At 41.2% G+C, this 16,182-nt stretch overlaps 2 protein-coding genes and 1 long non-coding RNA gene across 8 annotated transcripts in view; 2 read left to right on the forward strand and 1 right to left on the reverse strand.

Moving 5' to 3' along the window:
- Nucleotides 1–11,190, forward strand: part of nod2 (nucleotide-binding oligomerization domain containing 2) — a 56,252-nt gene extending 45,062 nt beyond the window's left edge. The window contains exons 10-11 of the mRNA XM_028809275.2: nt 4,943–5,026; nt 10,995–11,190. Coding sequence (XP_028665108.1) covers nt 4,943–5,026; nt 10,995–11,067 — 157 coding nt within the window. The 3' untranslated portion in view covers nt 11,068–11,190. The remainder of the gene's footprint in view (nt 1–4,942; nt 5,027–10,994) is intronic.
- LOC127529182 (uncharacterized) overlaps nt 1–16,182 on the reverse strand; it is a 333,856-nt gene that overhangs the window by 95,378 nt on the left and 222,296 nt on the right. The window lies entirely within an intron of this gene.
- The window catches only part of cylda (cylindromatosis (turban tumor syndrome), a), a 54,266-nt gene continuing 49,865 nt past the window's right edge, over nt 11,782–16,182 (forward strand). Inside the window, exons 1-2 of one of the 6 annotated variants that reach the window (XR_007935862.1) lie at nt 11,782–12,011; nt 14,397–15,047. Coding sequence is in view for 5 of the 6 variants with exons in the window: in XM_028809278.2 (XP_028665111.1) it covers nt 14,556–15,047 (492 nt within the window). In the remaining variant the exon portion in view is untranslated. The remainder of the gene's footprint in view (nt 12,012–14,396; nt 15,048–16,182) is intronic. The other 5 variants (XM_028809278.2, XM_028809276.2, XM_028809277.2 and 2 more) reach the window with 5 other exon arrangements.

Here is a 16,182-nt window from a genome sequence, read left to right on the forward strand (position 1 = left end):
ATGAAACACTTCAAGGACTTTGGTGGCACATCTTAAATAACAAAGTGAGGAAACCATAAAACTAAAGCTACAATAGAAAAGTAAATCAGTCACACATTACATGAATTCTGCTTGAAGATGTCACACTTAACTTGTCGCTTTGAGGGTGTCAGATTACACAACTTGACATCCCAGGGCATGACAAACTATAAATCTCCATGCAGACTTCTTAGCAGAGTTTCCCAGTTCCAAATAGTGTGAGGTCGCCCATTTTCCCGGCGATAAATAACATGCTGCCTATACAGAGGATTTGCTGGCATGTCAAGTCAAGTCTTGCCCCTTTCATTTTACTTTTTGAGTTTTGTTGTGGTAAGACAAACACGAGGCAAACTCCTCTTCTGTTTGCATGGCCCAAATCATTCACATTTCTTTTTTAATCAGAACCGTGTTGTATGCATTATACTTCTGGGTGAGTGTTTTTTGGTTATCAGCTCCTGCATAAACACAAGCTTGTCCTTATGGCTTAAGACAAAATCAGTCAATTAATTGTGTGGTGATGTGTTGCAGACTGCCCTGACTAAGTCACTGGGGATGTCAAACTACACAACGTGTGGTCACCGGAGTACGCCACGACTGCCCTGGACACTGTAAGATTGTGTAAATGAAGTCTGCAAGTGAAAATCGCTGCAAAAGTTGTGTAGTGTGACAGGGACTCAAAAGAACTTGCACAAAAAACTTGAGACTACAAAGAAAAAAGTGGTGCTTCCCTTTCAATGTGCATGTACAGACTAATGAATTCTTCCATCAATAATAGAATTGCTAAGGTCAGAGCCCCATCAAAGGGTTGTGTGTAACTGCTATGATATCTAAATAACCATGATGGACAGGGTCCATTTTAAAGTAGGTGGGCTCAGAACTATAAAAGGTCAAAGGAGGTGGGGCATGGGCAGAGCCCAGACAAAAACCCTGACACTGGGCTCTTGTATTTTGCTGCAACACTTCAGTCACTCTCTTACTCTAATTTAATAACCATGTTCTAACCGTCGTCTAACACCGAAACCTATGGACCCCTTTTGGAATTCATATTGTCTGTGTTCTTCATTTGTCCATGTTAATAGTTTTTCATCAGTCCAGTAGCAAACAGCAAGGCCAGAAAAGTTAGGAGTTTAGATGCTAAACAGTACTGGCCATTTTGTGTACTTGTCCTGGCCACTCATATTCGGAAATTTGTATTGCATGTTGATTAGCACATGGATTTAAGAATTTCACTATACTGTCTATATGTGACAAGAACTCTAAATTTCTGAATATTAGCATTATTTGAGGCAGAAGAAGATCACAATAGACATTACACCTGAGTTTTAAAGATTCTTGCTGCTATCCTTAGATTTACCTGGGACGTCAATTTCAAAATTTTATGGGTTTTACTGTCCATAATTTTTCCATTCAACTTATCCAGTCCAGAATTATAGGAAGCAGCTGCCTAGCAGTATTGGGTGCAAGACAGGAACCAACCCTGGCTGGGGCACCAGTTCACAGCAGTGCACTTTCACTTATACACCCTCACACTCTCAAGTTCTTACTGTCACTGGTCTTGAAAGAATACAGCAGAATTATTAGAATGTCTTTGACATATACACATACAGGCTAAGTTTTCCAAGTTGTATTTCACTGGGATCCTGTATACTGTGTAACTGCTCTTGTCACCAGACTGAAACCTTGGCCCAAAAGTTAAGGAAGACAAGAGTTTCAAGGTAAGGCAGTAATACAGTAATCCCTCCTCCATCGCGGGGGTTGCGTTCCAGAGCCACCCGCGAAATAAGAAAATCCACGAAGTAGAAACCATATGTTTATATGGTTATTTTTATATTGTCATGCTTGGGTCACAGATTTGCGCAGAAACACAGGAGGTTGTAGAGAGACAGGAACGTTATTCAAACACTGCAAACAAACATTTGTCTTTTTCAAAAGTTTAAACTGTGCTCCATGACAAGACAGAGATGACAGTTCCGTCTCACAATTAAAAGAATGCAAACATATCTTCCTCTTCAAAGGAGTGCGTGTCAGGAGCAGTGACTGTCACAGAGATAGAGAGAAAACCAAACAAATCAATAGGGCTGTTTGCTTTTAAGTATGCGAAGCACCACGGCACAAAGCAGTTGAAGGCGGCAGCTCACACCCCCTCCGTCAGGAGCAGACAAAGAGAGAGAGAGTTTGTTTTTCAATCAAAAATCAATACGTGCCCTTCGAGCTTTTAAGTATGCGAAGCACCGTGCAGCATGTCGTTTCAGGAAGCAGCTGCACAAAAGATAGCAACGTGAAGATAATCTTTCAGCATTTTTAGACGAGCGTCCGTATCGTCTAGGTGTGCGAACAGCCCCCCTGCTCAATCCCCCTACGTCAGGATCAGAGAAAGTCAGCGCAAGAGAAAGAGAAAAGTAAGCCGGGTAGCTTCTCAGCCATCTGCCAATAGCGTCCCTTGTATGAAATCAATTGGGCAAACCAACTGAGGAAGCATGTACCAGAAATTAAAAGACCCATTGTCCGCAGAAACCCGCTAAGCAGCGAAAAATCCGCGATATATATTTAAATATGCTTACATATAAAATCCACGATGGAGTGAAGCCGCGAAAGGCGAAGCGCGATATAGCGAGGGATTACTGTACTCTCTAATCATGGTGTTGGAGAGTGGCAATGTGTTGCAGATTGATTAGCACATGAAGTTAAGAATTTTACTGAACTCTGTACATGTGACAATAATAAACCTATGAACCAAAGGGAGTCTAAGTAAAGTCATGAGCAGCCACTCAGGTTTACTGTTAGAAGGCTTCACTGGGAATGCAGATCGAACACCATATTGGGGTCTGTAGGGTGTCACTGGCTTTATACTGATTTTTGTTTAACATATTTAATTAACACATTAACCTTTGTGTGCATATGAGTGAACCTGGCAGGTTAAGTGACTTGCTTACGGTCTCAAACTGGTGAGTATTAAACTTGTGGACTTACTATTTAAAATTTAGTGTTCAATGTGTTAGTCTCTGGGCCAAACCGCCTGATTGAAAGACCTCCTGGAAATCCTGATGTGACACCCTTATAGGCTCTTCATTGTCACAAATGCTATTTGGGAAATTCAAATGTAGCCTACCAGTTCCTATCACATTGACCTTTGAGCTGCTTGGCTGCCTTGCCCGATCACAACTTAGCATACAGATGGCCATGCCGCAGTGATGTGCTTGCAGCTTTCAGCCACACATCAAGCTATGGGCTGATGCCAAGCAGATGAAACAGCAGGAGGTGTCAAGAGTCTGCTCCAGCCTCTATTACTCTGGCAAAAACAGCTGATGCCGCCTGTTGCTGTTTGCCTGATTTGTTACTCCCCCGAGTTTTTGATTTTTTGTTAATTTTAATGTGACATAATGCTGCTCCCTCAAAGCTCTGCCATTGTTCTTTCTGTATGGGTTTTTTCTTCCATGTCCCAAAGACATGCAAGATGTGTTGACTTGTGACTCTACATTAGCTCTCTTTGAGTAAATCTGAGTATCCTGTGATGGACTTGCGTCCTTTCCAGTGATTGTTCCTGCCTTAGGTCTGATGCAGCTGGGTTAGGTTCCAGCTACTTTTGAATTGTTCATATTTATTGTCATGTGTGCTCCTTACAATGAAATTCTTTCTTGCATGTCCCCTCAGAATAGTGACAGTAATTCAATACCAACAAAAGACACACAAAAAATACCACATATAATATTTTGTGGTATATATATGGAAGAACACACAAAGTATTTGTCCTTGTCATTGCAGCTCAATATCTTTTGGACCTTTTGATTAGAAAGTTTCCCAGAATCCACTGCTGCAAATGCCAATATCCCCCAGATGGGAAGAATGAGAAAGCAATTGTGCAAGATGGCTGAGGTCTTTAATAATATGCTTTGCCTTTCTAAGGTGGCGATAGTGGTGTATGTCCAAAATAGAAGGCAGCTGGGTGCCAGTAATATTCTGTGCCACCTTCACTAGCCTCTACAGGGCTTTATGATCTTGAGCCAAGGATCATAAAGATGGATTCCACTGTGCACATGTAAAGGTTAGGGAGGAAAGCTGGAGAAATCAGAGCTTTCTTCAGCTGTCTCAGGAAATTGAGGAGCTGGTGAGCTTTCATGACAAGAGACGAAACGTGTTGTGCCCATTTTAGTTCATGAGTGATGGCCACTTGATGAAATTTAAAGCTGCTCACCCTCTCAACAGCACCCCCTCTGCTGGCGTGGTCTGCTTCCTGTCCAGCTTCTTGTTTTTTTTTACAATTAAGGCTGAGATTATTGTCCTGGAACTATTCTGTCAGTAGGTAAGCCTTGAAATGGTAAGCTGTCTCATCAAACTTTGATGGTGGTGACATCAGCCTCACACTCCAAGGTGAACAAGGAGTAGAGAAGGGGGCTCACCCCACTACCCTGTGGAGTGTTTGTGTTTAGGATCAGTGTGGCGGTTGTGATGCTGCCAATCCACACATGCTGAAGGTTTGTTGGTTAGGAAGTCCATAACACAATCTAGTTGGCAATGATGGTACAACAGTAGTAAATGCTGAGCTGTTAAGTTCTGGCATAAGAGTTGTTATTATCAAGATGTGCCAGGATGGTATGAAGAACAAGGGATATGGCATCTTCTGTGGACCAGTTATGACATTGTGCAAACTGGAGGCAGTCCAGACTATCTGGAATATTTCGGTTTAATGTGTCTTGGCAGCAATCTCACAAAGCACCTCATCACAATGGGAGTGTGGGCCGCCGGTTTGTAGTCATTCAGATAGTCCACTTTTGTCTTCTTAGCTAGAGAGGTAATTGCTGCTTTTACAGCCGCACATCGAAATAAGTGTGTTAGAAAAATGAACAAATATCATGAAGCCTGATGATTAAAGATTGGCATTCTACTATAATTGACACAAGCTAGCTAATCCTTTATTTATTTGTAGGCTGACAAATAACAAAATCACAAGAGAAGGTGTACAGGCCATCCTGTCAGCACTGGAAAAGAACAAGAAAATCAAGTCCGTTTGGTAAGTGCTTTACTACTAGCTAGTTTTAGTAAATGAATACAACATGAGCCAACTTGCTTCTATTTCAAACAGCCAGTAAGAGGTAGCCATTGGATCTTCTGGTTTTGCTTTTGTGACTTTGTTGCTCAGTGGAGTATCCTTCTCACTTTCCATTTATCTACAGCCTCTATACCTTAATGGACTGCCTGTATTGCTTATCTTCTTCTTCTTCTTTCGGCTGCTCCCGTTAGGGGTTGCCACAGCGGATCATCTTCTTCCATATCTGTCTGTCCTCTGCATCTTGTTCTGTTACACCCATCACCTTCATGTCCTCTCTCATCACATCCATAAACCTTTGCTTATGCCTTCCTCTTTTCCTCTTCCCTGGAAGCTCTATTCTTAGCATCCTCCTCCCAATATACCCAGCATCTCTCCTCTGCACATGTCCAAACCAACACAATCTTGCCTCTCTGACTTTGTCTCCCAACCGTCCAACTTGAGCTGACCCTCTAATGTACTCATTTCTAATCCTGTCCATCCTCATCACACCCAATGCAAATCTTAGCATCTTTAACTCTGCTACCGCCAGCTCTGTCTCCTGCTTTCTGGTCAGTGCTTATGAGTGACACAAAGTCAGCCACTGGATAGCCCAGTTTTATGATGGAGCTCTTTATTTACGGTTTCCTTTGTGGAGTACATTGAGGAGTTTTGACATACATGTAGTCCTCACCCAACAACTGCCAACACACCACCATGAGCTTCACACCTACTAACGAGGTAGGCAACATAAGCGTCTCTAAGGCCTAAACATTTGTACGTACTGTAGTGGTACAGCTGTAGTCAAAAATTGTTTGGTTTTATTTTGAATTATACACATATCTAGACACTCTTTGATGTCCGAAAAACCTTTAGGTTACGGCTCCCAAACATCTCACAGACACACAGATCACATTTCAAAAACCCTTAAAAAAGCCATGCTAATCAATTCAATGTAAAATAGAACTATAAGGTGTTATAATTTTAAATCAGTTTGAGTACTTCACATGCATACTCAGCATATGTACTTCTTTTGACAATGGAATTTGAAAATACAGAATTTTACAAGTAAATGTTTTGTATACATTCATACCTTGTAGTTTAGTTAAATCCGGTCTGTTGGTAGTAAAAGCAGACCTAGAATTTAACAAAACAAGTCTGGTAGTCCATTCAAAAAGAAGAGTAACATAAAAATGTATGAGCTATACAAAGTTTGTACTAGTCCTTTTTAATAAACACAGAAAAATGTCAAGGTGAACTAAACATTTATTTTCTTCTATCATCTCATGCATTGCTGCAGAGTTTAGGATTAAAGAAGTATTTCAAAATAATTGAAATCAACGTGGACCAGTGTCTTTAAATTTGAAGCTACATGGACACTGATATGGCAAGCCATTTTAACCGTCAATGTCTCATTCTAATTCCTGTTTTAACCTAACATTCTAATTCCGCTTAATCCACTTCAGGCTGGCAGAGCCTATCCCAGCAGCACTGGGCAAAAAGCGGGAAACAGACAGTCCATCACTGGGCCCACTCACACGGGGACAGTTTGGAATGGTGAACCATCCTAAAGAACATGACTAAGGGGATGTGGGAGGAAAAACCCACAGAGAAACAGGGAGAATGAGCAAAATCCACAAGGACAATGACAGGGTGCAGAATTTAAATTTGGGACAATGGATCTGTGAGTTGGCAACACTACCCACTACAAAAACATACTGGAACAATTCCAATAATATAGGAGCTAATTCCTATTTTTGATATCTGCAATTATATCATGGAGAGTCAAAATTATTTCTAAATCATGTAATTAGATTTTGGCTACTCAGAATTTGCATTGCAAATATGTTTAATTCCAGTATAAAATGATAGACTTTATCCCATTTATTTTGATGGTGCTTTCAATAAGAGAAAATCAGTAATCACATTTATGAGATTAAAATTACTTCTGTCTTAAATGAGTTTAAATTAAACACATATATGATACAACTTTGACATCTAAAATGCAATTTTAGGTATTCAAAATGTAAATTGAAGAAATCTGATAATATACATCACTGGCCACTTATTGGTCTGATGAGTCTCAATTTCTGCTGTGACATTCGGGTAGTAGGGTCAGAATTTGTTGTCAGCAACATGAAAACACAAATCCATCCTGCCTTGTATGAACGGTTCAGGATAGTGGTGGTGGCATAATGGTGTGGGGGATATTTTGTTGGCACACTTTGGGCCTCTTTGTACTAACTGAGCATCCTTTCAATGCCCCAGCCTGCCTGAGTATCATTGCTGATCATGCCCATCCCTTTATGACCGCAGTGCACCTAACTTTTGATGGCTTCTTCCAGCTGGATAACGTGCTATGTCGCAAAGCTCAAATCATCTCAAACTGGATTCTTGAACATGACAATGAGTTCACTGTACTCAAATGGCCTCCATAGTCACCAGGGACCTCATGTATAACGCTGTGCGTAGAATTCACACTATAACATGACGTACGGACAAAAGCGGAAATGTGTGTACGCACAAAAAAATCCAGATGCATAAATCTGTGTGTATGCTAACTTCCACGTTCTTCCACTACATAAATCTCCTCCCAGAATTATGCCTCTTTGAATATGCAAATCAATATAAATAGTCCTTAAGCTGAGCCTTCTGTGAAAAGACAATGGCAAAAGCACTGGCGAAAACAGAAGAATTTCAGCGAATACCAAGTGGAGGCAAGGAAAAACATACTATTTGTTGGTTTAAACAATGATATAATCAACAAAAGGAAGCTGATCGAGTGAAAGAGTGTCGGAGAAACTCGAAAGTTCAAGTTGACAAAGTTGCACAGTGCCCGAAATAAAAAAGAAGCGGTCAGATATCAAAGTCGCCGTGAAAAGGCAAGTCGTATTCCACCGTCTGAGTGTCATATGAAAGCTTATTAAGGTACAGAAAAGAAAAAAAAGATAGGGACACAGTGAGAAAAAAGCTTGAAATGCCAACTTTAATCTCGAAATTTCCACTTCAATCACGTAGTTTATTTTGTCATTAAAGTAGAACATCATAAACTTCATCTTTAAATCATTTAATGTACTAGTTTCTCAAATACCATCGTATATAAAGTAGCACGTTAAATGCTTTGTTTTGTATGTGTTCTTCTACTGTATGTGCTCTATGTGTATGAATCACTACGTGCTTCCTAAACGGAATTTCTCTTCCTCTGATAGGACACAGAATCCATTACATTCGTGATATTATAACTCTCTGAATAATTAAAATACTGAGATGTGTACTTGATATAACTTTCATGATGACAGGAATTAAAGCATGTTATTAAACATGAGAACACGGTGATAGTGACGAGTAGGCGCCTTGTCCACAGATTGTTTCTGCCTCCCGCAAGATGCTTGCTGCGCGACCTTTGATGAAATAATTTATTGCAGCAGTACTGTCTCTTTCAAACGTACTAACCCCCAATTCCTGTCCTTCCTTTTCTTTCTCCAAGTAACCAATCGCCACACAATCAGCTCTGTAATAGACGTTACGCCATCTGTAAGCTTAGAACGCTGATTCTTCAAAACTTTTAAGGAACATTGAAATATCTTCGTAGTACTGTTTAATTATTCTATCCATCTATCCTTCCAGTGTTGCACCAGCCCCAGCAAGAATACAGTGTGAGGCAGGAATAATCAGGGCGCCAGCTCGCCGCTAGTGCTGTGACACTGTGTCCTCACATGTTTAATTATTAATGTCACTTAAACAATCTATATTGTTAACATTTTATCTGTATAATGTAATAAACATATTTTGCTGCATTTCATATTAAAAATGATATCGGCATCATATGTAAATACGCACGTTACAAAGTGGCGCAGGTTGTGCAATATTATAACTGTATCGCAAGTTTACAGTGAGGTGATTGTACTTGTAAGTACAAACAGTTCTACAAGGAGCACTTGATGGACTGATTGAATGCGTTTATAGTTCTTGGGATGAAACTGTTTCTGAACCACGAGGTCCATACAGGAAAGGCTCTGAAGCATTTGTCGGATGAGAGCAGTTCAAATAGCGAATGGCTGAGGCAGCGTGTGCTTGATTCTGTATACCGATAATTCTTTTTCTGATCAGCTGCTCCGAGTGGTGCAGTGAGAGTAATATGGAAAAAGATGATCTGCTGTGGCAACCCCTAACGGGAGCAGCTGAAAGTAGAAGAAGGTGCAGTGACAGTAACAACGCTAAAGCAGCTATGGTATTTGGAATAGTCTGGCCATTCCATGGACCATTATATTGCTACAGGTTAATTACAATCAGATGCCTTAAACTAATGAATAATATGCGGTTAATTTCAGTGTACAGTATATGATAAAGCCGCGTCAGGGATGTGGATCTGAAAAAGAAAGGGAAACCACATTGGAGCAAAAGCACTGCTTTGACGCTGGGTGCCGCCAGTTTGCAAAACTGAGCGGAGAACTTGCGTACACCAGGGTTTGAGCTACCGTGAAAATGTGCGTGGCTTCATATCAAGTTTAGGTTTTATAAATCGCGATTTGAGCGTGGAAACGGGCTTATGTAACATTTTTGTGTGTACGCACCGTTTATACATGTGGTCCCAGATCTCAATCCAATACAGCACCTTTGGGATGTGGTGGAATGAGAGATTTGCATCATAGATGTGCCTAACCATTTCATGTCAACATGGAGAAAATCCCTTAGGAATGTTTCCAGCACCTTGTTGAATCTACGCCATGAACAATTACGGCAGTTCTGACGGCAAAAATGGGGGGTCCAACCTGGTACTAGCAATGTGTACCTAATAAAGTGAAAAGTCCTTCAGTTTATGACAAAGTATATTACAGACATCTCAAATGTATAGTATCTATCTCCTGGATAGTCAAAGATTTAATTGTGGATATCCAAAATTCTAATTCTTAATAGTCTAAATTATACTTTACATTTCTAAAATGTTAACTCATTGTTCCTACAAAAGAATTACATTTAGTTATTTCTTGCTTAATTACTTGTAATTTTCTTTGTCAATTGGTTTGAAACTCTCTTAACTAAATTACAGCATCACTGCCAAACTGCAGGCTACCTTAAAGGAATACTTCACCCAAAAATATTTTCTTTATGTGTTACCTACTCCATGCTGTTTGTAGTGAGGGCTGAGAAAGTTTTGTAATGTCATGTATTCATATAGAATGGAGAGAAAACTTCTTATGACATAACAGAATGCTGAACAATGGCAAACGATGTGAAAAACATCCATGGAAAAAACAAGAAAATCATATGTTACTTGTGTTACATACCACACATGTCCATTAATACGTTCGTTGTATGCTCAAAAAGTGCAAAAGGCATATTTTTTTGCTATAATCAAGTTAAATATGTACTTCAGGTATAAAGGTCTGGTTGGTGGCAGGATTGGCACTCCAGCCACTGTAAAAAAAAAACCTCACACTGTTCTATTCCATTTGTTGTGATGGGTGCAGCAATGTGCTGTATCAGTGCATTCTCCCAACCTCCTCCCTCCACCATTACAAACTACATGGGTTAAGTAGCATATGAATGTAGAGAAAAGTCAAGCAAAATGACACCTTTTATTGGCTAACTAAAAAGATTACAATATGCAAGCTTTCGAGGCAACTCAGGCCCCTTCTTCAGGCAAGATGAAGAAGGGGCCTGAGTTGCCTTGGTAGCATATGAAGAAAATAATGATTTTTTGGGTTAAGCTTTGAACTAATGTACAATCACCAGTTTTGAGATTATGGTATTAATGGTATGGTATGAATAAAGGACAGTTTTAAAGCAGCACAGTCTGACAGTCCCCTAGGTCTTGGTACAGACATGCCTTCTTATCTATTTGTAGTATGCAGTTAACTGCCAGCTGGGCTCTATCATTTGGACTTGTGCAGTAATGGCAGAAGAATGAAGGTGTATTTTTGCCTGACAGACTCTCTCTTCTCTTTCTAAGGTTGAGAGGAAACAAACTGACACCAGAAGAGGTTGTGGAGATTGGTCATCTGGAGGAAAGACTAACCCTCTGAAGCCCTTCACAATGTCAGTCGACGGTTTGGACATTGTAACAAACTACTAGATATGAAATGGACTGCAAAAGATTTCAGCATGTGATATTTGTAAATAAATAGTTTATGCGTATAAACCGACAGTTGTCTGACCCCTTTCTCTCTTTCCTCCTCCTCCAAACTGTATAGCAACCAAACATGATTATAACCTACTTGTTACGTTACTTTGTTATACCACCAATTTGTTTCAAGCTTCATTTCACGAAAAAACATTTGTAATCTTCTGTCTATCTAATATGGGAGCCTTCGATTTTCTGTTCTTCGCGTTGCCGGATGTGCTCAACTCCAACTCTGCGTACAGTACAAGTGGAAATATGAAAATTAAAGCCGCTGCATTAGGGACCGCCCCTAGCTAACATGACCGCCACACGCTTTACCGTTAGAATATTAGCCATTTAACCATACTGAGCGACTGCTTTGCATTACTTTTTATACACATTTAACGTTCCTAATCAGAAGTTAGTAATTTAAAAATGCGTTTTTACTTTATATTTGAGTTCACCCACAACAACCAGCCTTACGCTCCTTTCCTCAAGTTGCCGAACGTAGTACAAAAACGTCACTTCCGCCCATGATTTAGTCACCGCCTATTCTAGTCAACCGAACGTCGGAAATCCCCTGTGGGAGGATTAGAAAAAGAAACTGAACGATTCATCAGCCAATAGAGATTATCCAGAACTCTGTGATAAACCAATCAGATGTAAGTGATGTCCGAATACACTTTTATCATTTCGAAGGGTCTTGTAAATAAACTGCACACTGAGAAAGGTGATTCTGGAAGCCTCATCTCGGTTCCACGGTGCAGTTCTGGACATGGCTGAACTAAGCACCACAATCTGGCAGCAGCTGACGGTGTGTAGTCGCGTTCTCTGCGACATAGGGCTCTTGTTGCGATAGAGCTTCAGGTGAGCGAAGCTACGGGGGTTGGAATGAGAGAGATGCGGAAAGAGAGTGCGAGCGTGTGATTCGTTTGGGTTACAGGTTGGCAAGGTGCGGCTCTGCGAAGTATTGGGTTTGTGATGTGGGAGTGTGACACTGAGTGGGTTAGTTAGCTTAGGGAACAGAACTGGTGTGTGAAACCTGACAAGGACACTTAATGCACATTGCTGATGCGTCGAATGAGAAGGGAATGAAAATTGATGATGCATCAAGCTTAGGCGATGGAGTGAACAAAATCGAGTGGCAACTGAAGGGATGATGAGAGGAGTTGGCTTGGTATGACTGGTTACAGAGCTTTGACATATAATTGATGGTGATCGCCAGGCCTGTCTGTTCATACCAATGTCTCTGTCTAGTAAATCGCTTTTGAAGTGGCCACAAGACCCAAAGTTACATGGTGTATACGGATTCTGTTTCTCCGAGACGTCATGCGTGCCCTTTTTTTCTTTTTAGTCATATCGCCAACAACTCGGGAGTTTCCAGTTTCTTTCTAATGTCGCTGTGCTTTTCTAGTCGTGTGAAATGTCATAGTCTGGCTGGGGCAGCCTTGCTAATTTTTCCCCAGGGTCAGATGTCTGTTGGCTTGCTTGTTTACGTCTAATAGGTGTGATTTCAACATGTGCTCCAAAATTATACTTGGTGAAATGTTTATATACCCTGTCCACAAATCTCTTCTGGGCAGGCTGACTCTTGTTGGTGCTTGCATAAATATTCTATGTATATTTGTGTTGGAATCTATTGTTGGCTTGGAGCTGGACAGCTTGACATCTGTGGCAGAGCGACGGGCGCTCAGCAGGCTCCTATCAATTATGGAGAATCCACTGCATCCACTAAACAGTGTCATCTCCAGACAGAAGAGCAGCTTCAGGGACAGACTGCTGTCACTGTCCTGCTCCACTGACAGACTGAGGAGATCGTTCCTCCCCCAAACTATGCGACTCTTCAGTTCCACCCCGGGGGGGGGGGGGGGGTAAACGTTAACATTATACAAAGTTATTGTCTGTTTTTACCTGCATTGTTATCACTCTTTAATTTCATATTGTTTTTTGTATCAGTATGCTGCTGCTGGAGTATGTGAATTTCCCCTTGGGATTAATAAAGTATCTATCTATCTATCTATCTATCTATCTATCTATCTATCTATCTATCTATCTATCTATCTATCTATCTATCTATCTATCTATCTATTAAAAATGGTGTAATGTTTGTTGCTAATTAGCATCCATTCATTTTGCTAACCGCTGCAGTGGTGGACTAAATAATAAGGGTAAGTGGCAATGGTGGTCGTTACTCGAATTCGGCCGTTCTGATCTATTTGGAAACAACCATCTAAGGATTTATGCAACATTTCAGCCATATATTACACACACTAGCTGCTCAGGGGTACAATCACACTTACCTTTATTGCTGTTCTGTCATCAGTGCTGTCTGGAATTGTAGGTGTAAGTCAGTACCTGCAAATTCATGGATACATTTTTAATCATGTTGCCAAAGTAGTTCTGGAAGTCATACTATAAAAGTGTGAATGGTGGGTGAGACCCTGGTTCACCAGCAGGTTGGGTGGCAGATTGCCCAGTATTCTGTTGTGATTCATCCAGCAGTTTTGTTATTTGGAATCCACTGCCTTCAAACCCAGCAGTTACATGTAGCTGCTGGTCATCGTACAGTGAGCCCCGGAGGGTCAGTGTCACCCAGTTGCCACCTTGAGCCTGCACCAGGTCATATGCAGCACTTGTTTGAAGTCTGTCACATCTTCAGATTGTTTCATTCTTTGCTTGATTTAGAAAACTGTCTGAAAAGGTGATTGAAAAAAATGAGATGACAAAGTAAGCATTTTAACCTTGTTTTTTGTGTTGCTGTACCATGCTAGGTCAATGCTTCTTTACCATTTGACAGGAAGGATGGAATGAACCCAAGTTTGACAGTTTGTTTTTTTTAAGTCAGCCAAGGCCTGTGAGTAATTGCACACCAGTTAATATTACTGTTTTCAATATTAAAAGTGTTTTGTAAGGTGTACTATGCAATCTAAATATGCCAAACCTGTGTCATTAGGACACCTCAGACAGTATGTGATGCATTCCCGCTCACACTGCAGACTGCTTTGTCAGGTGACCTTTTCTGTGTGCTGTGGTTCAAGGGTGATTGCATAATGCCAAAAGGTGTGTCATTTCCTGGACTACACAGGAAAATATTATTGAGCATCACTTGGGTTCTGCAAAGGAAGTTCAGCATCAAAACAATGACTAATGTGAAATGTGTAGGTGTGACATAGCCAGATGAAAAAGTGCCTTGTGTGCCCTCCCTGTATGATTTTAATTTGAGCTGACATACTACATGTTGTCTCTTTACAGAGTCATCTGGCGTCAGCAAGAAGGCATTCATGGCTGAATAAACTCAATCTGTTCACCTCAATGGAGTCATGATTTATGTCGTCATTCTTCTGTTTCAGGCGTACTGCTGACGCAGTCCTCTCTACTATGTAGAAACCTCCAGTTCATACTGGTGATACAATGTCGTCAGGCTTATGGAACCAAGAGAAGCCCAACACCAGCTTCTGGGAAGACCCCAAGTTTTATATTGTACTGCAGGAATGCTTACTAGAGAAGCAGCCACAGAAGTATGTAAAAATCCCCCGTGGTAGCATTGGTCAAGCGTGTCAGGAGCATTCCTCTCTTGGAAGGCCCATTCCGACCAACAAAGGAAAGAAGAGCTTGAAGATCTTGGATCAGACCAATGTAACTCTAAGCATTGATGAAAAGGACGTCACTGAAATCGATGAGAAGCTGTCAGAACTGCTCTTTGCCATCACAAACTGTGAGGAGCGTTACTGCCTCTTTAAGAACAAGCCACGGCTGGAACGAGCCCGGGAAATAGACTGCGGGTCCAAGGTGCGAGTCCTGCTGCGATCAGGGGATGACAAGCTCCCGGGGGTCGTTCGCTATAAAGGACCCTTGATGCCAGAGCGTGCCCTGTTGGGGATTTGGTTTGGAGTGGAGTTATTGGTAAGTATCCCTGTTTCCGGTCATTTAACCTCCTCAGCATTGTTTTCTCCAAAAAAAAAAAAAAATTTTATTAAATCAAATCTTTCTACTGTAAAATATGCAGAACACTGAAAGTGCAAAGTCAGAAGTCATCTCTCTCTCTAATATATATAAAAACATCTGTCTGTCTGTCCACTTTTCATGAGAGAACTACTTAACTGATTTAGATCACGTTTTTTTTTCTAGAATTTTCTTGAATGTTCCGGGTTGATTTTGCAACTTCTTTCATTGCGCTAAGAATCATAGTTCGCTTGTGGTACGGATTTATTTGTGTGAATCCGAGAGGGATGCAGCGGGCCGAGGGGGTAAGGGGCGGGGCCCTCCTCACTGAGTCACTCACCAGCCTCGGGGCGTATCTTACCTCCGCTTAGCAAACGAATGAGAGAACTACTTAACGGATTTAGATCGGCATTTTTTCTAGAATTTTCTTGAATGTTCCGGGTTGATTTTACGACTTCTCTCATTGCGCTAAGAATTATAGTTCACTTGCAATACCGATTTTATTTGCGTGAATCCGAGAGACCTGTAGGGGGGCGGAGCCCTCCTCACTTACTCGCCAACCTTGGGGCGTGCACCTTACCTCCGCTTAGTGAGCGAACGAGAGAACTACTTCACAGATTTAGATCAGGTTTTTTCTAGAATTTGCTTGAACATTCTGGTTGGTTTTGTGACTTCTACCATCGTGCTAAGAATCATTGTTCGCTAGCAGGAGTGATATATTCACGCTACTCTGAGACAGAGGCTGTGGGCTGAGGGGAGGAGGAAGTGTGACGTCAGGAGTCGGGAGCCAGGCGGGACTCTCCTCACTGTCCTGTTTCAATACTATGTTGGAGGAACCACAGGGGAAGGCTAGTAATTGTATAAATAATAATAATGAATGATAATAATATGAACAACACACTGCACATGCAAGTGTCACTTTTGGATTCACCAGAATCCCGTTTGGCTTCACTGGCCATTTCAGGTTCACTGCCTGAAGACTGATTCACTTCGGCATCACTGCTGACAAGAGGTGTGTCTTACGAGATGCCATTATGAAGCTAGGAGAAGAAGCGTCTACACCATTGCCCGATTGGGCCTGATGCTTACACAAGAC

This window comes from Erpetoichthys calabaricus, chromosome 9 (genome assembly GCF_900747795.2).
Source record: "Erpetoichthys calabaricus chromosome 9, fErpCal1.3, whole genome shotgun sequence".
Lineage (NCBI taxonomy): Eukaryota > Metazoa > Chordata > Cladistia > Polypteriformes > Polypteridae > Erpetoichthys > Erpetoichthys calabaricus.